The 24,046-nt window shown below is 30.1% G+C and overlaps 1 protein-coding gene and 1 long non-coding RNA gene across 2 annotated transcripts; one reads left to right on the top strand and one right to left on the bottom strand.

Moving 5' to 3' along the window:
* Nucleotides 1-2,782: 2,782 nt before the first annotated feature.
* On the bottom strand, nt 2,783-4,271 carry LOC114406563 (GATA transcription factor 2-like). Its single transcript, XM_028369296.1, has 2 exons — nt 4,007-4,271; nt 2,783-3,435 (listed from the first exon to the last, which is right to left on the bottom strand). Exons 1-2 carry the CDS (start codon nt 4,181-4,183, stop codon nt 2,932-2,934), a joined length of 681 nt encoding a protein of 226 aa, XP_028225097.1. The 5' UTR covers nt 4,184-4,271; the 3' UTR covers nt 2,783-2,931.
* A 17,082-nt stretch (nt 4,272-21,353) lies between these two features.
* On the top strand, nt 21,354-22,176 carry LOC114405502. The gene is made up of 2 exons (XR_003665249.1): nt 21,354-21,674; nt 21,906-22,176. It is a non-coding gene; the product is annotated as an uncharacterized LOC114405502 (long non-coding RNA).
* Nucleotides 22,177-24,046: the final 1,870 nt, after the last annotated feature.

The following is a 24,046-nucleotide window of genomic DNA, read 5'->3' on the forward strand; positions in this document are numbered from 1 at the left end:
TTTATGTATTTATTTATTTTTTGGTCTGTTTAAATAACTTAGAATACAGGAAGGAGGAAGTAATAATTTATCTGTTATGCTTACAGGATCTGAGCAACTGATATTATTATTGTATCCAAAATTGGGCTCACTTTAGGCTATGTCACGTGCAAGTCCCACGCTCTCATTGGCTCTTTGTATGTGAGTTTGGGGCAAATTTATCTCAAGGACCCTTTTAGTAATTATTTATCAAACATGATTTCTTTTAAAAGTATTTGTGGAGGGGTTTCTTTTTATAAAGGGTGTTGTCATCACCAATGACGTGTCTCGCCCATGGAAGGAGCGGTGAGGTGGAGGCAGTCTCGCTAATGGGAGGGGTGAGGCAGGCTGATGTGATGGTGTCGTCAGTGCTTGTGACAATACATGAAGAAGGAAACTGGCTTAGTTTTGCATTTTTTTTATTTTTTTAATAAAAGAAGTACATGTTATTTATATTTTTTTTTCATCTTTCGAAACTGGGTCACGAGAAGCACATATGCTTTGCAAAAGATTATTTTCCTTAGTCTTATAGTCTTCATTCTTTATATAAAGCATTATGTTTATATAATTAAAGAAAAGCATATGTGCCGCCAGTGCTTATGGCGATATTTAATGTGGCAAATAAAATATTTTTATTTTATACAGTTTGATAATATAAAGGTATATTAAATATTTTTATATAATAAAAAATTCAATTTCTCTTGTTATTTCTCTTGTTTTTTATAAAAAAATATTAATAGAAGTGATTTATAATTACAATTAAGATTATTTAACTATTAAACATATTTTTAAAATTAAAATGAGAATTATTATATGAGTAAAAACGTAAAATGAAATTCACTAATTAAGTTAAAAATTTTAATAATAATTAGTGAATTTTAAAATGAGAATTATTAAAATTCTTAACTTAATTAGTGAATTTCATTTTACATTTTTACTCATAATAATTCTCATTTTAATTTTAAAAATATGTTTAATAGTTAAATAATCTTAGTTGTAATTATAAATCACTTCTATTAATATTTTTTTATAAAAAACAAGAAAAATAACAAGAGAAACTGAATTTTTTATCATATAAAAATATTTAATATACCTTCATATTATCAAACTGTATAAAATAAAAATATTTTATTTGCCACATTAAATATCGCCATAAGTATTGACGGCACATATACTTTTCTTTAATTATATAAACATAATGCTTGATATAAAGAATGAAGATTATAAGACTAAGGAAAATAATCTTTTGCAAAGCATATGTGCTTCTCCTGACCCAGTTTTGAAAGATGAGAAAAAAAATATAAATAACATATATTTCTTTTATTAAAAAAATAAAAAAAAATGTAAAACTAAGCCAGTTGTTTTGCTATACAGACCGATAATATTTTTTTCTTCTCCATGTATTGCCACAAGTACCAGCGACACCATCACATCAGCCTATCTCGTCCCTTCAATTAGTGAGACTGGTGTCTCGTCATTGATGATGGCGATACCCTTTATAAAAAAGAACTCCCTCCGCAAATATTTTCAAAAAGAACCCTATTTAATAAATAATTATTAAAAGGTCCTCTTAGATAAATTTGACCGAGTTTGATAAAAAAGTGAAAAGACAGCAAATGATAGTTGAACCTTTTACCTTTAAAACCGTAACAATAAAGGACGACTTTTTTCCCTTTTTCTCACGAATGACACTTCAATTCTCCTCAAGATAAAAAAAGAAAAAAAAAATCAACAACCCTTTACTTGAGATCAGAGAGAGCCTAAATAAGTAGCCAATAAACAAATAGTGCCATCTCTGCTTCACCGTTTGTGGCACTCGTATTTATTGAACAAAATGCATTACATAATAATGGATACATGCACCACAATAGTGATAGTAATATACTAGTTATGTAGTTTTATTTCTGTCAAAAAAAAGTTATGTAGTTTTATATATATAGGAAAGTAAAACTAAGGGAGTGCAAAAATAATGTTCTCAAATTGATTTTATGAACGTAACAATGATGAATACATAAAAAGGAGAGTGTACCAATTTATTCTTTTTAATATACCCTTTATTAAATTTTATAAGAAATAACTAACATGTCATGTCATTGATTTAAGTAAAATTAAAACTTATTTTCTAAGCAAAGTCTTGTGTTGAAGTTTTGTAGAAAAAAAAAAAAAGAAATCCTATTATGGCCAATTAATTAAATTCCTCAATCATAATTAAATATCAATAAATAATTAAACCCAAATTCACAATTATCATACACCAAATCCTCAAATAATCTCCAATAAGTTAATTAACTCCTAATTTCGTAAATTAACTCATAATATGTATCACTATATCAATGACATCTCCATTCACAAAAAAACAATATCAATGACATTTTTTTACATCTCCTTATGCATAGACTCATCCACAACAAACAAGGAAAAATACAACAATAAACTAAGCAGTGTCAAATTTTGGTATAGATTCAATGTCTAGAATTTGACATTGACTAGAAAAAACTTAATAAAAGTAGGAGTAAAATTCATTAGATTTACAAAACTTTGTGATTTAGCAAATAATTATATATTTAATAGATACTAGGGCGATGGATTGAAAGATTAATCCACGAAATAAAAGATTAAAAATATAAATTTAATATTTGAATGCATAAAAAATATAACAAATTAATTCTATTATTAATTTTGTAAAATTATTTATTATTAAATTATAATATTTAAACATGAATTTAATAATAAATATATATATTTTTAAAAAAATTGACATTAAAATATAAAATTCAAAGATAAATTCATTATACTTATTACATTTAAATTCTTTATTTTTAAAGATCAATTTATTAGTGCATCACTGGTCGAATTTGATTATTTATTCAAAAGAAGAAAAAAAGAAAAAAGTAAGGACAGACAAGAGACACGTCAGCAGACTTTGAAGTCGTGGTGAGTGTGACGGTAGCATTGTTCTTGCTGCTGGTGGCGGAGCAGCTCCTTCTGGCGACGGAGCTCCATAACCTTGCGGTGCGAGTTCGAGTGCTGAGTCATCACGAACGTAGGGCTCGCGGCGGGTCGGTATTCGGGTACGAGCCGACCCGACTTGAACCGCACGCCGCACGCGTTGCAGAGCGTCTTCGGCCCCAACGGTCCCGTGCGCCACTGCGGGGTCTTATCCGTCGCACAGTGGCTGCAGCGCCGCACGCCGTCGCCGGTCACCGACCCTTCCCTTCTTGCTCTCGATTTTCCCGCCAACACCGGTGAAGATGATGATGATTTGGGATATTCGTTATTATTATCGTTCCTGTTATTGTTGGAAAGAAACGGCGTCGTGTGGGATCCAATGGATGCGGGTGGTGGGATGTTGTGAAACGACGTCGCCTCGTCGTTCACGAACTGGGAGAGCCACTCCAGCTCCACTGCTTCGTCGCTCTATGGATACAGCGAAATTAAGAAAAGATAATGAGCAAATAAATAATAATACTCCAACAAAAAGTAAATAATATATGTGTACTAGTTACACTGTCATTACATATATAATAATAAATTTATTATTTTTATAATAATTATTTAAAAATTATATTAATAATGGTTTTACAATGATATTGCTTGCATAACTTTAAATTAAAAATAGAAACTTGATTAAAATGGATGCAAAAATCTTTTAGGATTTAGGATTTTGTTATCACCATTACATTTTTTATAAAAAAAATACGCCCTTTAAATATTTTATTGAGAAACCGTGGATATTCATAAAAATAAAAGCAATCATAGTTCAATTGATCCCCCATTCAATACATAATCTCCCTTTTAACTATTCTTTATAAGATTGTTGGATTTTGTATTGATAGATAGATACATTAATAATCATTTTTTTATTAATTGATAACGTAAAAATTAAATACATAAAAATAAAATGTAAAGACTGTTTTATGACACCCATATATTAGAGTATTGATTGGATCATATCAAGGTAAAAACTTGAACATAGTAGTAGGCTTACCGGAACGGAAGGGAAATTGAGGAAGAAATTGGGATCGTGGGAGATTGATGGAGAGTTTTGCGGCGGAGGAAAGTGGTGGTGGGTGTCGGTGGTGGTGGTGGTGATGTTGGAGAAATCTAGAAAATCATCGATGTGTAAGCAATCTGAAGGGGTGGAAAAGGAACCGTACAAGTCCATTGTTTTCTTCTTTCTTTTGTTTGAGAGAGATGGAGAGAAATAAGAGGATTGGTTTTATATATTGATGAGGGGGGGCAGGGGAACGTGCGAGGAGTGTGAGCATGCACTCATCACTCACACTAACTCAACAGTGTAACTCACACGCACTCTAATGAATGAAAAAGTATACTTAATTCGAAGAACTAAGAAGAAGTAACATGCAAGTTGGAACTCAATGCAACATGGTAAGCAACTCTAATGCATGTCGGCTATTTCTTATTAATCAACTATCCACAAAATATGGAAAAAAATCCTCTCCATTTGTTTTTCAATCCGTTTCTTCCATTTTTATGATTTTGGAAAAATGAATGCTACTCTCCATTTAATGTTTATGTGTAACATGTTCATTCCATTTTATAATTTAAAATTTATAAATATATATTACTTATATTAATTTTTTTATAAAATAAGATATTTATTTTAAGATCTGTTACGTAAAATTAAATTTTTTTTATCTTTTTAAGATTTTGTTAACGTGTTAATATAAGTTGTTATCTTTGTTTTGACACTTGTAGGTTGGTTTTCAGCTATCATATCTAATTTTTTAGTCATAGTTTGATTGTTGCATACAAGCTAAAAGGAGCTTTTTATTAGGAGATGTGAGATGAATGATTAAATAACCGTCATGATCAAAATAGAAAGTCCAGATTTAATTGCTAATTAAAATTACACGTGCATTCAAGTTTGATTATGTCACACGCTTTTCTCACTCTTGGTTTCCAATTCTTTCGCGCGTATTACCTTTTCTTTCTTTATCGTCCCATCATCTTTCTCGTGATCAAACATTATCAAAAACTACTTTTGGGGTTTTTCTAACGCATCTTCCTATTGGGTTTTTCAACTTGCTCTGTTGTTTTGTTGTCACCCTGGACAAAGAGGCTCGAGTGGTTCAAGGTATTTTATGAAATAATTTATTTTTTCAAGACATACCTGTATCATTCAAAAAATGGTAACACTACTTTACTATTATTCAAAGAAGTACGAGAGAATAAAAAGTCATTAGAAACTCAAACCAAACAAAATCTACTAAAACACTGTGTGATAGAACCAAAATTGAATGCACTTGTAGTTTTAATTAGCGATTAAATATGGACCTTCTATTTTGATCTAAGGGCAGATATTTAATCCCCTCACCTCTCATAATAAAACACTTCTCTCACCCCATATGCCCCCTATATATATATATATATATATATATATATATATATATATATATATATATATATCCTCCTCCCTAGAAAAGACAAGCGATTTCTTTCTCTCCGAGATTTTCTCTTCCTTCTCTTATAAAAACTTATTTTTGAGAGCAAGAACATTGGTGTTCAGAAGTTCGAGGATCCTTTTCGCTATACACAATCCGAACCAACGGGTTGTCATCTTTTGAGAGATGAGCGCAATCAAATTTTTCTACGAGTATAGTGGGGGCATTTTCTCTCTAAGGATAGCGTTTGCGCGCTTCAACCAAGACTAATTATTTCTTCCTCTAAGTTATTTTTCTTCGTGCTTATCATATGATATAATGCATTGTTGATTCATGTCCTGCCAATTAAAGTTATTTTGCTAATGTTATTTTGTTATTTAATTCAAGACTTTGCATTTTCTTCTTATTTATTTCTTTCATTTTATTTTAATTTTCTAACCTTCTTACATAGAAAAAATTCACTTTCTTCTTGCATAGTCTTTTCTGCGGTCACATTTTGTTTAATCAAAATATCCGTCATGGATATGATTAAGTTCCTTTCCAGTAAGCCTGAAAAATCTACGAGTGAATTTTTTATCTGTTGGCAACAACAAATGAAATTCTGGTTTACTGAATTGAATTTATACTCTGTGATTTCTAAAAGAGAAATAAAAACTTTGACTTTCTTTACTAATATAGTTCAAACTGATACAACCAAATCTTCTACCACTAAGCATGATGTTTTTGATAAAGATATTTTGTGTCATGGACGCATTTTAAGTGCTTTGGCTGATAACACATAAACTTTTTTGTCATACCAAAAATTTTGTTGAGTTATGGGAAACACTTGAATTGAAATATGGATCTGCTGAAAAATGTTTAAGTCGATACTCTTGTGAAAAAATGATTGAGCTTCAAATGATTGATGGAAAATCTGTTTTAGATCATATCCATGAATTTGAAAACATTGTTTATGACATGAAATTGAAAGGAATTGTTTTTCCTAACATTATGCTTGTGGCTTTCATGATTTCAAAATTTCCACCTTCATGGACTGATTTTGCTCAAAGCCAGAAACATAAACATGAAGATTTCACCTTTGATGATTTGCTTGTATGTCTCTGCATTGAGGATAAACATCGTTCATCTCAAAAACACTTGCAAAAATATGATTCTCACTCTAAGGCCTATCTTGTTAAGAGCTCTAGCAAACCTTTCTCTAAGTCCTTCAAAAAGCATGGGTTTAACAAAAAAAAAATTGGTAGAAAACCTTCTTTTTCTAAAAATAAGAACAATGTTTTTAATAACAACAATAAGCCTAAGGATAAAAATTCAGGAAATGAAATTTTTTGCTTTGTTTGTGGGCGAGCTAATCATTTGGCCAAGAATTGTTTTCAACGTCATCGCGAGCCTACGTATTTCCCTAAACCTCATGCTAATGTTGTTACCACCAGTGCTGCCTCTGATTCCCTATCTGGCAGGTACCATGTCACTAGCCTTGAGTTAAATTGTGTTTTTAACTCAAATGATTAGTTTATAGACTCTGAGGCTAATGTTCATGTGTGTATTGATAAAAAAAATTATTTTCTTTATATCAGGAATCAAGCACACGTACCGTGAACATGGGGAATGAGAGTATGACACATGTGTTAGGAGAAGGTCATGTGAAGCTAGAGCTATCTTCAGGGAATTTTCTTGTTTTAGATGGAGTCTATCATATTTCTAATATTAGGAAAAATTTAATAAGTACTTCTTTGTTAGTCCAACAAGGGTACAAGGTTGTTTTTGAGTCCAATAGAGTTGTTATTACGAGACATGGTGTTTTTATTGGTAAAGGCTACATTTGTAATGGTTTGTTTAAGTTAAGTGTTGGATCAAGTGGTCTCGGAATAATTAAGAAGGGGGAGGGGTTGAATTAATTATTAATGTATCTTGACTAATTAAAAATTATCCTTCTTAATGTTACTAGATTCAACTATGCTTTTACTACTAAGTTAAGAAAGTAAAGAACAAAAACAATAACTTAACCAAAAGTAAAAGCGGCAATTAAAAGTACACAACGGAAATTAAAGAGTGTAGAGAAGAAAAAGACAAACACAAGATTTATCCAGTCCCCAAGCAACCAACGATTCTTGAGATTTCTTTCAACCTTGTAAAATCCTTTACAAGCCAAAGATCCACAAGGGATGTACCCTCCCTTGTTCTCTTTGAACAACCAAGTGGATGTACCCTCCACTTGAACTGATCCATAAGAGATGTACCATCTCTTGTTCTCAGTATAACAACTCAAGTATATGTGCCATCTACTTGTACCACAAAGGATATACCATCCAATGTGTTAGGACAAAGAATTCTTAGGCAGTTAGTCCCTTGAATTCTCTGTGAGGGGGATACAAAAGATATCTCAGGCGGTTAGTCCTTTGAAATCTTTTGTAAGAAACAGAAGATATCTTAGGCGGTTAGTCCTTTGAAATCTTTTGTCAAAAGGGAGAAGGGAAGAAACAAAAGAATTCTCAGGCGGTTAGTCCTTTGAATCTTTTGACAAGAGAAAAAAGTGAATGAAGAAGAAGAGTAGCACAAGTTTTTGAACAATAAACTTGAAGTGAATGAAGAAGAAGAGTAGCACAAGTTTTTGAACAATGAACTTTTCTTGGAACAAAAATTCTATGAAAGAAATCTGTTGATCATAAAAAGAAATCAATCTTTTAGAATGAAAGGAATCACTCTTAGTTATTTGAAATTCGTGTCATGGTCACATATTTATAATCATTTGATGACTCAAGTTAAAGTTTGTGACTCTTGGTAATTTCTTTAAAACTAGTCACCTTTTAAAAATTGTGACTCGTTTGAAAACTAGTTACTTTAAAAGTTGTGACTCTTTTGAAAACTAGTCACTTAAAGGTTATGACTTTTGAAAAACTCTTCAGAAACAAGTCACTTTAAGAATTATGACTTTTGGTAATTTATTTTTCGAAATCAGTCACTGGTAATCGATTACCATTATAGTGTAATCGATTACACATCAAAAGATGTGACTCTTCATGTTTAATTTTGAAAATCAAAACGTTTAGAAACACTGGTAATCGATTACAAGTATTGTGTAATTGATTACACAAATTTAAAATGATTTGAAAATGTTTTATCACTAATTGTGACTCTTGAAATTTGAAATCTAACGTTTTAAAACATTGGTAATCGATTACATGCTCATGGTAATCGATTACAGCTTTGTAAATTAGTTTTGAAAACAATGCTGGCTACTGGTAATCAATTACTACCTTCTAGTAATCGATTACCATAGAGTAAAACTCTTTGGTAAAAGATTTTGTGAAAAATTCTTGTGCTACTCAATGTTTTGAAAAACTTTTTTAGTACTTATCTTGATTGAGTCTTCTCTTGATTCTTGAATCTTGATCTTGATTGTTCTTGAATCTTGATTCTTGAAACTTGATTAAATCTTGAAACTTGATTGTTCTTGAATCTTGATTCTTTGAAACTTAATTCTTGAAGCTTTTTTACTCTTGATTCTTTGGAACTTGCTTAACTCTTGATTCTTTGGCATTATCAAAATAATATTGGAAGGCATTGCTTCCACATTAAGTCGTATGTCTCTTTCCATTAATAAAATATCTAGTCTTTCTTCTTTTGTTGCAAATGTTGAATGTTATAATATGTGGCATGCTAGGCTAGGACATGTGAATTTGAATTCTATCAAAATAATGATGTCTCTTAATCTTATTCCTAAGGCTTCCATTGATTTAAAATAAAAATGTGAAACATGTATTCAAGCAAAGAAACCCAGAAAGAGTTTTACTACATGTATTGAAAGAGAAACTAACTTGCTTGAATTGGTTCAGAGTGATGTATGTGATAGTAATGATGTGTTAACACTTGGTGGTAAGAGATATTTTATTACTTTCATTGATAATTTTTCCGAATATTGTTATGTGTATTTACTTAATCACAAAAGTGAATTGTTTTATAATTTCAAAGTATATAAAACAAAAACTAGGAAATCAATTAGAAAGAAAAATTAAAATTTTACGTTTCGATAGAGGTGGAGAATACACATTTTTAGACACGATTAATTTTTGTGAAATGCATGTGTTGGATCAAGTGACCTCGGAATAATTAAGAAGGGGAGGTTGAATTAATTATGAACGTGTCTTGACTAATTAAAAATCTATCATTCTTAATGTTACTAGATTCAAATAGGCTTTTACTACTAAGTTAAGAAAGTAAAGAACAGAAATAGAAACTTAACCAAAAGTTAAAGCGATAATTAAAAGTACACAGCGGAAATTAAAGAGTATAGGGAAGAAGAAGACAAACACAAGATTTATACTGGTTCAGCCACAAACCGTGCCTACATCCAGTCCCCAAGCAACCTGCAGTTCTTAAGATTTCTTTCAACCTTGTAAAATCCTTTACAAGCCAAAGATCCACAAGGGATGTACCTTCCCTTGTTCTCTTTGAAAAACCAAGTGGATATACCCTCCACTTGAACTGATCCACAAGAGATGTACCCTCTCTTGTTCTCAGTATAACAATCCACAAGTAGATGTACCCTCTACTTGAACCTCAAAGGATGTACCCTCCAATGTGTTGGGACAAAGAATTCTCAGGCGGTTAGTCCTTTGAATCTTTGTAAGGGGAGACAAAAGATATCTCAGACGGTTAGTCCTTTGAAATCTTTTGCTTAAGGGGAAAGGAAGAATCAAAAGAATTCTCAGGCGGTTAGTCATTTGAATCTTTTGTAAGGGAGAAGAGAGACACAAAAGAATTCAGACGGTTAGTCCTTCGTTCTTTTGGCAAAGGGAGAAGAGAATGAAAAAGATGAATAGCACAAGTTTTTGAACAAAGAACTTTTCTTGGAAGAGAAAGTGTTGATAAAAAAACTTTTAGAAAGATGAAGATAAATGAATTCGAAAATTCTGTAGAAAGATATTGAAAGATTGATTGAAAGATGTTTGAGAGATGATGTTGAAAAAAGATTGAAAGATAGATGATTCAAAGATGATTAATAATTATTAAAACTCATGCCATGGTCACATATTTATAATCTCTTGATGACTCAAGTCAAAACTTGTGGCTCTTGGCAATTTCTTTAAAACTAGTCACTTAAACAGTTGCGACTTTTGAAAAAATCTTCAGAAACAAGTCACTTGAAGAATTGTGACTTTTGGAAATGTATTTTTCGAAATCAGTCACTGGTAATCGATTACCATTAAGGTGTAATCGATTACACATCAATAGATGTGACTCTTCATTTTGAATTTTGAAAATTAAAACGTTTAGAAACTCTGGTAATCGATTACACAAGTTTAAACTGATTTAAAACTGTTTAAACACAAGTTGTAACTCTTGAAATTTGAAATCTTAACGTTTTAAAACACTGGTAATCGATTACTACCTTCTGGTAATCGATTAACAGAGAGTAAAACTTTTTGGTAATGATTTTGTGAAAACTTCTTGTGCTACTCAATGTTTTGAAAAACTTTTTTACTACTTATCTTGATTGAGTCTTCTCTTGATTCTTGAGTCTTGAATCTTGATCTTGATTATCCTTGAATCTTGATTCTTGAGAACTTGATTCTTGAATCTTTTGAATTTACTTAACTCTTGATTCTTTGACATCATCAAAATAACCTTGGAAGACATTGCTTTCACAACATGATATTATTCATGAAGTGACACCTCCGTATGCTCCTTAATCTAATGGTATTGCAAAAAGAAAGGAACATACCTTGCTTTATATAGTAAATGCTATGCTTGTAAGTTTTGGTTTGCCAAGTAATATGTGGGGTGAAACTTTATATTCTGCATGTCATATTCTTAATAGAGCGCCTTATAAAATTTTTGAAGAAACCCTTTATGAGCTATGGAGAAAAAGAGAACCAAATATAAAATATCTTAAAGTGTGGGGGTGTCTAGCAAAGGTTAATATCCCCATTAATAAGAAAAGGAAATTTGAACCAAAAACTGTTGATTGTGTTTTTGTTGGATATTCTTTGCATAGTACTACTTATAGATTTTTGGTATTTAATTCAAAAGTGTCTGAAATTTCTAATGATACTGTTATGGAATCTAGAGATGTCACTTTCCTTGAAAATGTTTTTCCTTTAAAAAATAAATTGTTAAATCTTTATATGGTTTGAAACAAGCTCCAAAGCAATGACACAAAAGTTTGATCAAATTGTTTTTTCGTATGGTTTTCAAATCAATAATAGTGATAAATGTGTGTATGTTAAACAATTTGATGATAGTGGATGTGTCATTTTATGTTTGTATGTGATTTGTCATTGTTGAATAAGCCTATATCTCCCATTCCAATGCATTGTGATAGTGAAGTTGCTATATCTAAAGTTACTAGCAAAATTTTTAATGAAAAAAGAAGACACTTAAGAGTGAGGCATAAGTCTATCAAAAATTGATTTCTCATGATGTCATTTCTCTTGACTTTGTCAGGTCAGAAAATAATATTGCAGATCCGCTTACAAAAGGGTTGACGCGTCAACAAGTGCTTGAGTCGTCGAGGGGAATGAGACTAAAGCTCATTATTTAGTTACAACAATGGACACTCATCTCCGTGTGATTGGTGATCCCATGAATGAAGTTCAACGGGTAACAACAAAATTGCTTGGACTAAAGTACACCAAAATAGAATTTTGCGGAGTTGTTTTGTTTCTCATTCCTATGACGATATATATTATAAATTGTGGCAATATTAAGGTTGAGGTATTTATATATGTGTATTTTTGGTATAAAAAATACCTCTGAATGAATCTGATGATAATTATTGTAGGGAAAAGGTCACAAACCACTATTTAAGGATTTACCTAGTGAGTGTGGTGGTGAAGCCGCCACTGTGAGATATGGGCTAATCTCTAAGTGACACTCATGAAACAAGATACATGCGCAAGGCCGTGTAACGTGCTACTATTGATTAAAACCTAATTGAACATCAATATTGTAGGGGTTATACATGTACTAAAGTCCGGTTAAAGAATGTATAGTTTAAGACAATTAAGTCACTACATTATTCTCGGGTGGAAGTTCATAAACATTAGGTATAAGGCTCAAAATTTGAAGGTTCCTTATGCCGAAATACAATATCACATACTCTTTCTCTTATGTTTCTATACAATTTTTTTTTCAAAAAATAATATATATTTTAAAATTTTAAATTATATAGGGGAATGTTAGTAAATATTTGTTTTATAATTTATAATTTATAAACATATATTACTTATAATATATAAAATAAAATATTTATTTTAGAATCGATTACATAAAATTAGATTTTCTATCTTTCTAAGATTTTGTTTTAATGGATCAATGTAATTTGTATGTTTGTTTTGATACCTGTAAGTTGGTTTCCAATATTTGATTTCCAATCGTCATATTTTTTTGTTGTTGCATAAGGGGCTTGATGCCTATCTCTTTCCTCCTCTCTAGAAAAGACAAGTAGAGTAGCAATTTGATTTCTTTCTCCCTAAAATTTAAATTTTCTCTTCTTTCTCTTATAAAAACTTATTTTTGAGAGTAAGAGCATTGATGTTCAAAAGGTTCGGGGATCCTTTCGCTGCACACCATCAGAACCAACGGGTTGTTGAATCTTGGGAGAGGAGCGCAATCATATTTTTCTACCCGTGCATTGAGGGTGTTTTCTCTCTAAGGATAGTGTTTGCGCGCTTCAACCCAGACTGATTATTTCTTCCCCTACTTTATTTTTCTTTGTGCTTATTATATGATATAGTGCATTGTTGATTCATGTCCTGTCAATTAAAATTATTTTCTTATTTAATTCAAGACTTAGCATTTTCTTCTTATTTATTTATTTTATTTTATTTTAATTTTCTAACAATTTGAAGAACCAAGAAGAAGTAACATGCAAGTTGGAACTCAATGCAACATGGTAAGCAACTCTAATGCATGTCGACTATTTCTTATCAAATCAACTATCCACAAAATATGGAAAAAATCCTCTCCATTTGTTTTTCTATCCGTTTCTTCCATTTTTATGATTTTGGAAAAAAGAATACTACTCTCCGTTTAATGTGTAACATGTTCATTTCATTTTATTAGAGTTCATTTTCTCTCCACTAAATATGTTTAATGGGAGAAAACAAGACTTAGGACTTTTGTGGACTCCAACTTGTTCAACCATAAAAGTTCTGAGTTTTTTTTCTCTTAATCGGGACAAGTCTAATAACTAGAGACTAGAGAGGATTCAGTTCTCTTTAATTAGAGATTTATTTTGTTTTTAAAAAATATTTTAGTGTGAAATCTAAAAGGGAGTAATGTAATATATAGATAAAAAAAGATAAAGAAATAGAGAATAAGATAAAAATAAATTATAAGAGAAACTGATGTATGAATATTAACCTAAAATGGGAAATCTTAAGCATCTATACAATTTTGGAGCGGAGCAAAGAGAGACACAAAGGGAGCGAATGAAAAATTAAAAGACAAAAATAATAAATACGATATGATGTAAAAAAAATAGAGAGAAATGATGTAAAAGTAAGTTGTAGGAAAATGAAATTATGAATATTACTCTTAATAGAAAAAGATAGAGAGAAGATGCAAAAGTAAGTTGTAGGAAAATGGAATTATGATTATTACTCTTAATAGAAAAAGATAGAGAGAAAAATTATGTAAAAGTAAGTTGTAGGGAAATGAAATTACGAATACTATTACTCTTAATTAAACAGATATAAAAACTAGAAAAAGATTGAGAGAAAAATGATATAAAAGTAAGGTGTGGGAGAATGGAATTATGAATATTATTACTCTTAAACAAATAAAACATTTAAAATTATGTTTCTTTTATTATCTTTTAACTTAAAATATATTTTAAAATTTTGTTCCACTTTATTATTATTATTATTATTTTTACTTTCTTCCCTGACAAAGGTGTATCAATATGGTCAGTGAAGGCATGTGATCAGTGAGGCATCTAGAAATAAAAGAAGGAATAAAATACAGTGTGGTAGCACAGACAAGACATACAAGTGCTCCCAACTAGCTCTCACTCACTCCTCACCTCTTTGAATTTGAAGATGAAAACAACAAAACCCATAGCAAAAGGGCAAAGACGGTTAAGGCACTTTAGTTGCAACTCACCAATTCATTATCCCCACAAGGCACGTGTAGAACCCACAACTCATGGGTCACACACGATATTCTTTTTTTTTTTTACTAAATTAGAAATCATGGATATGTCTTAATTTATGAGATCAAAGATGAACTTTAATCGTGATATATAATTATTATTAATCTAAAAAAAATTAAATATAATTTTTTTTATTAAATATATTTTTCCATTCATGTGAATGCGGATGAGTCTTTTATCCTATGTCAAGCATTTGGTTATGTTTTTCAATCGATTGATTATTACAAAACAATTTTTTTTTTTTTTTTGCAACACATGGGTACTCATAAGTCATAACGTGGTACATCGTCCTTTTATGCGGCAGGGTGCTTGCTTGAATTTGATTGATAATTTTATTCTTTTATTTTTAGATATAAGATTTTAATCGATTAGCGTGCTAAGGCCGAAATAATAAATAAAGCTCGTAAGAATTTTAAAATATAAATAAATATTTTATAATAGTATTACTCTCTTGTTTCTGTTATAAGACACTTCTAAGAAAATTTATATAAATAAATAAAAATGGGTAAATTAGTTAGTTTTATTCAAAGAAAAATATTATTAATGTATCAATTTTATCCTTGTCATTAAGGGTCATGTGAAGACATTAAAGTATAAAAATATTATGTATCACTGTCAGTAAAAAAACGTAAATTCTTAAAATCTTTAATAAGAAAAAAGAATGAAAATAAAATTAAGTGTTTTATATAAAGTATAAAATGACTTAAAAAATAATCAGTAATTCCTTTTAGACGATGTGTTATATTAATAACTGGAAATAGTACATACAATATATTTTTTTATTCATAAACAACACAAATATCAAATATTAAATTGCATGTTAATAGAAGTTTAACTTTTTGGTAGAAATTGAAAAGTTTGTTACTTATAATGCTTGGATTGCTTTGATAAGTCAAGATTTGAGAATTTAACAGTTTTAGACAATCCGAGAACTTGAAGTTGAATCATTAATATCAAAGAAATTTAAAAAAATTCTTATATTTAAAAAAATTCTTATATTAATGAAAGTAAGAAAAAACAGGTCAACTTTTTCTTTCATTTTTCTTCAATCTTCTCTCTAACCAATCAGAAAAAATACATTGTAAGTCATGTTTTCTTTCCTCATACTTTCTCTCCTATAAAAGGGAGCATTAAAGTATCCTGCAGCAGCTAGGAGGGACAAACTCAAAATCCAAGAAACAAATTACTCTACACAACAACTACGGGTGAACAATCCCAATTGTATCATAAAACAAACCCAATCCAGGAAGAATGTGTATAGAAAAGAGTAGATGTGCATTAAGATGTCTCCTTGTACATAAAAGGAGGTGAAGAAGATAATGATAAAAAGGAAAATAAATTAAGAAAATATATTGGACTATGGTTTTAAAAGATTGTTTTAACTTAGAAAAATCTTATAATTTTTTTTAAAAATTAAAAAATACAGTGACTTAATAAAAAATTTTTAAGACTTGATTAAATTACTCATTTGATCTCTATAGTTTCATGATTCTTATCTTTTTGGTCCTTATAGTTTTTGAAAGTGATTTTTTTAGTCCTTATCGTTTACATTTTAATTCTCTTTTTAGTTCCTATAGTTTTGAAAGTGATTTTTTTTAATCCTTATCATTGGTATTTTAATTCTCTTTTAGTCTCTATAGTTTGAAAGTGGTATTTTTAGTCCCTATACTTTATATTTTAATTCTCTTTTAGTCCTTATCATCAAAATATGAGTAGTATTATCAATTACAATTAATTACAAAAATATTACTAACTAATTCGTAACTAATTTATCGTAAAATAATTTGTAATAAAAAATAATCGATAATTTATAACTAATTTGTAGCTAATTATTTTTATATTTTTTTGTAGTAAGGACTAAAAGATAATTAAAATACAAATTATAGGGACTAAAAATATTACTTTCAAACTATAGGTACTAAAAGAGAATTAAAATATAAACTATAAGAACTAAAAAAATACTTCTAAATTACAGGGACTAAAAGAGAATTAAAATATAAATTATAGAGATTAAAAAAATTAATTTCAAACTATAAGAACTAAAAATATAAGAATCGTGAAATTATAAGAACAAAAAATAATGACTTTTAAAATTAAAATCAAGCTTATATAAAAAATTCTAATAGTCTTATTTGAATGAGACTTTTACCATAAGATTTTTTGATATTGTTTAAAAATTTTCTAAATCCTAATTGAATACATCTTTCTCAAGAAAAAAAAACAAGAAAGTGAGAAAAGAAAAGGTAAATAGTAAAAGCCATGTGCAAATCTCGTCCAAGTCCAAAAAGTGATTCAACACGTTAGAGAGAAATGTGAGACCCACTTAATTTTTGAAATCATCTATCTATATACAAACAATGCCCTCGGGTGCCACGTGTCGCGATTTCGTTGCCCCATTTCCCGCCCAAAAATGCCCAATCATGCTACAGTAGCCCCCCCCCCCCCAACGCAGCGTTTTTTGTCAACCTTATTTTTTTTCCTTTTTTATTTTTTTCTTTTACGAATACCAACACATTTATTGTTTTTTCCTTTTTTGCGTTTACGGCCATTTCGCCTTTTCGTTGCCCCATTTGCTGTTGCTTGGTTTCGTGTTTCTTTTCTCTGCTGTGAGAAAAAAACATGGAAGACAATGTGTTGGTACTATTGTTCATGTTCTTTCTTATCTCACCACTACCTTTCCTTCACCTTAGGTACATAGACACATAAACAGAACCCGTCTTCTGCTAAAGATGCAATTTTTAACATGACATCTCTTCATTTGCCCACTCGTCTTCGGCGTTTTTTCTTTTTGTTTTTTGCCATTTCGCTTCCTGTGTTCTTTGTTTGGCAGAGAAGGTGGATGCACACAATAAAGCTGCGATTTTGATGAGTACGGGGGCGTTTTCGTTGTTGCTTCGATGTTTCTTTTTTTGCATGCTTTTCGTTTCACAGAGAAGCTCGAAGAACACACTAAAGCTTCAATTTTTTGGATTTTTAGAGGTACGTTTGCATTTATATTGATCTCTTACAAAGCTTTCTCATGGTCCTTTGCTTAAACTTATATTGCATGTTATTTCTTTCGTAGAGAAGGTCGAACAACACACTAAAGCTTTGATTTCTATCTCAACAAAACGGTGATTTTGACCACCGTAGGTGCATAGACCCATAAACGGAACCTGTCTTTTGCTAAAGATGCGATTTTTAACATCACATGTCTTCATTTGCCCACCCGTCTTCTGCGTTTTTTCTTTTTGTTTTTTGCCATTTCGCTTCCTGTGTACGAGGGGTTTTCTTTGTTGCTTTAACGTTTCTTTTCTTCCATGTTTTTTGTGGGTGTTCCTGATACTTCGAGCTACTTTGTTTCGCATAGAAGCCCAAACAACACTAAAGCTTTCATTTTTATCTCAAGAAAAGCAGCGATTTTTATCACAAAGGTGTGTTTTCTTTGTAGTTCTTTCAAAGCTTAATTTTTTTTGGTTTATTGTTTGGGTGTTCCTCATCCTTCTACTACTTTGTTTCGCATAAAAGCCCGGACAAGACTAAAGCTTTGATTTTTATCTCAAGAAAAGCAACGATTTTTATCATAACAGGTGTGTTATCTTTGTAGTTCTTACAAAGCTTATTTTTTTGGTTTATTCTTTTGTTGTTCCTGATCATTCTTCTACTTTGATTCGCATAGTAGTCCGGACAACACTAAAGCTTTCATTTTTATCTCAAGAAAAGCAACAATTTTTATCACAACAGGTACGTTTTCTTTGTAGTTATTTCAAAGCTTAATTTTTTTGGTTAATTGTTTGGGTGTTCCTTATCGTTCTTCTACATTGATGGTGCTTTCTATCATTCCTTTTTTTTTGCTTCTACGTTTCCTGTGTATTATATTTGGTTGGACCTTTTGTGTTTCAAATGTTAAATTGCACCTTTTGTATCCATTGTTGTTGGGTAGATTGCTTATTTGTGTTCTACCTCAGCCCTAATATTTGGGTGTTCCTGATCGTTCTCCTACTTTGTTGAGCATACAAGCCCGAAGAAAACTAAAGCTTTGATTTTTTTCTCACAGAACAAAAGGATAGATTTTTATGACAACAAGTGCGATTTTGAGGGTGTTCCTGATCGTTCTTCTACCTTGATGGTGCTTTCTATCATTCCTTTTTTTTTTTGCTTCTACGTTTCCTGTGTATTATATTTGGTTGGACCTTTCGTATTTCAAATGTTAAATTGCACCTTTTGTATCCATTGCTGCTGGGTTGATTGCTTATTTGTGTTCTACCTTAGCCCTAATATTTGGTTGCTTTAGTGTCTTTTGCATTTGTTGGTTATGATTTTTTTTGTGGGTGTTTATTAATGTCATTTGTAGATAAAAATTTGTTTGCTTTTGTAGCAATGGTACATTTTGTATCACATACTTATTATTTGTGTGTGCATTCTGTTGTTTCAAATATTGAATTGCACCTTTTGTATCCATTTCTGCTGAGTAGATTGCTTATTTGGGTTCAATTTGTATTAATATTGGAAAATAAAATTCTACTTACAGCTTTTGTATTTCAAAAATTAATTTATACATTCTTTGGTGGATGTCTATGATTCTTTTTTCTTTAGACTTTACCTTTCCTGTGTATTATATTTGGATGTTCAGGCAACCCTTCACAAGGCAAGACAACACTGTTATCCAAACCTGTGTTCTTGCATCCTCTGCATAGCCTTTAGCGGTACCTTCTTTGTTTCATTCTATTGTATGCCTTTGTGAATTTGTTAATGTTGTTGTCATAGTTGTAGTGTTATGAATTGGTTAGTTGTTGTGATTTGTGATCCTGTTTTTTGGTTCTGTTTCAAATTCTACAATGTGATAGTTTGTGGTGGCTTTGCATTTTATCATCTGTGAATTTCTTTCTTAAAACTTTGTTTTTCTTGCAATTTTTATGATAACCAATGGTTGTTTCTTATATCATTCAGTATTTCTATTTTGACAGGATGGTGAAGGTGTAACTGAGGAGGTGAAAAACAATTACCATGTTTTCAGAAAATTAGAGTCATGATCATCCCATTTGTATATTTTTTTTTTTAGCTTTTACGTTACCTTTCCTGTGTATTATATTTGGTTCGACCTTTTACCATTTCTATGATTCTTTGTATCCATTGTTGCTAGGTAAATTGCTTATTTGTGTTCTACATCAACTGTAAATGGCTTCTTTTTTTTCCTTCTACCTTTCCTGTGTATTATACCTAAGCCTTCTATGTCAGCCCTTATTTGTTTGATTTTACCTAAGCCTTCTATGTCAGCCCTAATATTTGTTTGCTTTATTGTCTTTGGCCTTTTTTGGTTATGATTTTTTTCTATGGGTGTTTAACCATGTCATTTTGTAGATAATAATTTGAAAAATTAAGTTGCACCATTTGTATTCTGTTGTTTAGTTAATTTTGTTTATATTTTGGTATATCCTAACTGACATTGGTTTTTAATTTTGACCGAGACCAACAAACTACACAAATAACAGTGTTTGGCATTTCAAATACAGCTTTGTTGAAATTTTGATATTGTTTGCAATATTTATTGTCCTGAATTGAAGTAATCCAAATTTAGAGTCACCGGCGATTGTTACTTTGCTGAAGTAATCCAAATTCAACAACACCTTTTTGTATCTTTAACTGAAAAATTTAGTTCGGTGTACAAATAATGTTGTATGCATGAATATTGATTTTTTGTGTTTCTTTCTTTTGTCTTTTCAAGGTAACGTATAGACCCCTACAAAGTCCCGTTAGCAGATTTTTTGGAATTTGTGTTTATACAGGTGCTAATGACTACTAACACTTTATCTTATGGATATCAGCATGTATTATATTAATAGTCTTTGTGTAGTGACCGTCAGTATTCTGATTTCAATCTTTGAAATGGGATGTCACATCCATCATCCCTCATAATTATTATAGTACACTACCAGATGTTTCCTGACGTATAATTTCCCGTGTAATTAATACACTACTAGATGTTTGCTGAGGTGCAATTTCCCAATGTTAAAACACTACGTGTCTATTCATATTTCATACATAGGGAAGTAAAAAACATCATCTTTTCCATATACACATAATTACTGTTTTTGATAAAGAGTTACTGTTATTATTTTTTAAAATTTAACCTTTGTATGTAATTATTTATTACTATTTAATTATACACCAATAGTCATCATAGACTAGCGCGTGAAGTGTAATAGCCTCACAATAAAAACACAACAACAGTAACCATAATAAACTAGCACGGGAAGTGTAAAAGGTTATCGGTTACTTTGTACATTGTTAATTGTTCTTGATAAGTGTTCACCCTCCCCCTCCCATAATTAAAACGCAGTATTATATATATCTATAACCACCCAGTATCCTCAAATCTTCACCCATTTGTCGAAGGACTTCTCCAAACACAAAACACTATGAATACATCATCATCAAATGTGTTTGATGCTGTAAGTTTAACTTTTCCATCCTTTATGTTTACCTTCTTATATGTTCGAGTTTGCTTCATCATGTAGCCTTCATCCTTCTATCCTTGTTCTTTTCGTTCATACTACATGTTTGATATTGCGATATTTATCTTCTCCTTTCAATGGGTACATCTTTGTTCACTTACTCATTACGTAAACATTTCTCATCTAGGGCCCATCAAATTTACATGTACCGAGAATTGTGCACCAATTTGAAGCGTCATTCCATGTTCAACAGGTTACGACTCTCACCCCTAAACATTTAGTTATTTATGTTAATATCAAATAAATAATATGCTTCAAATTTTAATGTGCAGAATGTCATTGAGGTTCCTTTGTCTTATCATAGACAATGGTCCCCAAATTATCCAAATTATGTGTTATTCGACTACGAAGGAGACAAACATTTTATAAAGCTTCATAAATATGGTAACCGTTTCTATTTTGGTGATAGACTCAAGGAACTTAGGAGAACCCATGGCATTCACGAAAGTGTTCTCATGCGATTTGTTGGAAGGGACAAAAAATACTACTTTCAGTGTGGACGTTGTGGGACCTCTACACCAAAGGGCAGCCCCAACCATAAGGCACCATGTTTTTACCATTGATGTCTCTGAAGATATGATACATCAAAATTATCAATTGGTAGGTGTTTCTTAATTTAATCATAATCCTTTATATTATTTATTGTTGACTTCTTATATTTAATCACCGTGTTCCTTCTAACCTAGGTTCTGCCACCAGAGGCTTCAATTTATTTAACTGCATCAAAAAAATATATGGTTGTAGATTGTGGTAGTGGTAGGCACCAGAAATGGATGATCACCATGAACAATGGTATGTCATGTGTTGCTGACGCGTGGATTCATTGTTTAGGTGACTGTCATTTGAAGGCTGGAGATGAGGTCATCTTTTTCTACAACATTGACCAACATTTATGGGAGGTCCTCTATAGGAAGCAAGTTACATGGGATGACACAGAGGATGAAGCTGACTCACCTTGAAGAAATATTTAATTACTTATCTTTGTTTTATTTTGATATATTATGTTGTAATTTAATTACCCTCGGGTAATGAACAATTTTTTTTTTTTACTTTTGTTTGTTTAAACATTGCTATCAACAATACAATTATTATTATGTTTTATTCTATGTTTGTGGGTTTAATTTTTCTATGCTATATATTATTTAGTTAGATTCAATTTTGGTTGTTTCCAAATAATATTACTTGGGCTTTCGAAAAAAGCCTGCACTTTAGTGAATGTGGTTGTTCACCTTTACAGAACCAAGGGACAATGAAATGTAGATCTTCAAATGCTTCAAGTACATGTAAGTTATTTTTCTTTGTCTACTTTGTGATTTATTTTTATTTACTTATTATATACATTTATTGTTGCAGACCATTGAAGTTGTCGAGACTTATTGTTTGGGATCAGAGACCCTAATTCAAGATGGAACCTCATATTTTATGTGTGTTTGACATTGTACTTTGAATTGTAATTACATTAGCAGTGATTTCACAATATGTTACATGTTTTTACATTAGTAGTCTTTTTAGTCTGTATTATCTGTTTGAATATTTAAATTAATTTTTTGTACATTTTTTAAAGATTATTAATATTTAACAATTAAGAAATCTCAAATCCTAAAATGAACACGTGTTGGTAATATTCAAATAGGAGTATGAGCCCGGGCGTTCGCACGGGCAAAACTCTAGTTGAATAATAATTCTCTCAACCAAATCATTCTAGTTTTTTTCGTGTAAATACATCTTCTCTCTTTTCCTTTTTTCCAATCTATATTACTTTACAATTTAATTCTTAATATATACTATTTGGGACTTTCTCTCTCATTTTTTTTAATTAAAATATTATAAAATATAAATATTATATTATATAATTTTTTTAATTAGTTTTAAAATTACTTATTTAATAAATTAAATTTTTTAATTTTGTTTTTTAATTTTTTTAAAGAAAATGATATTATTAAATATAATTATTTTTTATCATTTAATTTACTTAACATATTTTTTAGGTGAATATTTTTATTTAAAATCTGAATTTTCTAATATAATTATATTACTAAATATAATTAGTTTGTTTATGTCATTAGATTTAATTAAATATGAGAAAACTTTTTGTTTAACAATTTATTTATAGAAGAACATTATATTGCATTATCTATAAAATACTTAAACAATTACATTGGCTAAGGAAAAACTTAAGATGGAGATATATTAGGATAATTGTTTCTGTTATGATCATGTTGTCAGAAAATTTCACATTTTTTTCTATTTTTCCCGTACATTTTCTTCTTCCTCCGTCTCACTAGAAATGCAATTGAAAAGGAGATGATCATTTAGAGTCCTCTCTCCTTGGATCAGGTATCTAGTTCATATTCTTGCCACATTGATTGAGGTGACAGCAAAAAATAACTGTTAATTAAATGTCTTTAAAAATATTTTCAATATATTTTTATTATAAAAAATAGCTCATATTTAGTCGTTATTTTTGGGTATTTTAATATTTTCTTTTCATATCAGCAAGTGATAAATAATAAAAATATCAATTCTTATCACTTAAGCCAAACATAATTGCTAAATAAATATTTTTAAAGATATTTTTAATATACTTTTATTTAAAGATATTTTCAATATATATTTTTAAAGATATTTTCAATATAGAAGTTACTACTCTTTGAAATTTTATGTCTATTGTATAAGACAGATGTGTATCAATTAGTTTCTTTACTGTGTTTTTTTTAGTTTATTTTAATACTACTAACTAATTTTCTTATTTTTTTAATTAACGAACATAACAAAAAAATATCAACAGCACGTAAATTTAACTGCAAAAATACATATAAAGTAACTAAAAAATTGTACTCTAATTTTATCCAATTTTTTTTATTTTTTCTTTATCGGTATATCTTTTCTTTAAAAAAATAGAAAACAAAATTATAAAATTTAATTTAATAAATAAGTAATTTTAAAGCCAATTAAAAGATTATACAATATAA

The sequence above is a fragment of the Glycine soja genome, chromosome 3 (assembly GCF_004193775.1).
Source record: "Glycine soja cultivar W05 chromosome 3, ASM419377v2, whole genome shotgun sequence".
In the NCBI taxonomy this organism is placed as follows: Eukaryota; Viridiplantae; Streptophyta; class Magnoliopsida; order Fabales; family Fabaceae; genus Glycine; species Glycine soja.

What these genes read in the sequence shown, in the direction of transcription:
- LOC114406563 (XM_028369296.1), bottom strand. Translation starts at nt 4,183, where the DNA reads ATGGACTTGTACGGTTCCTTTTCCACCCCTTCAGATTGCTTACACATC. An exon ending in TCAATTTCCCTTCCGTTCCG is followed by an intron (nt 3,436 to 4,006) that starts GTAAGCCTACTA and finishes CTGTATCCATAG; the next exon opens with AGCGACGAAGCAGTGGAGCT.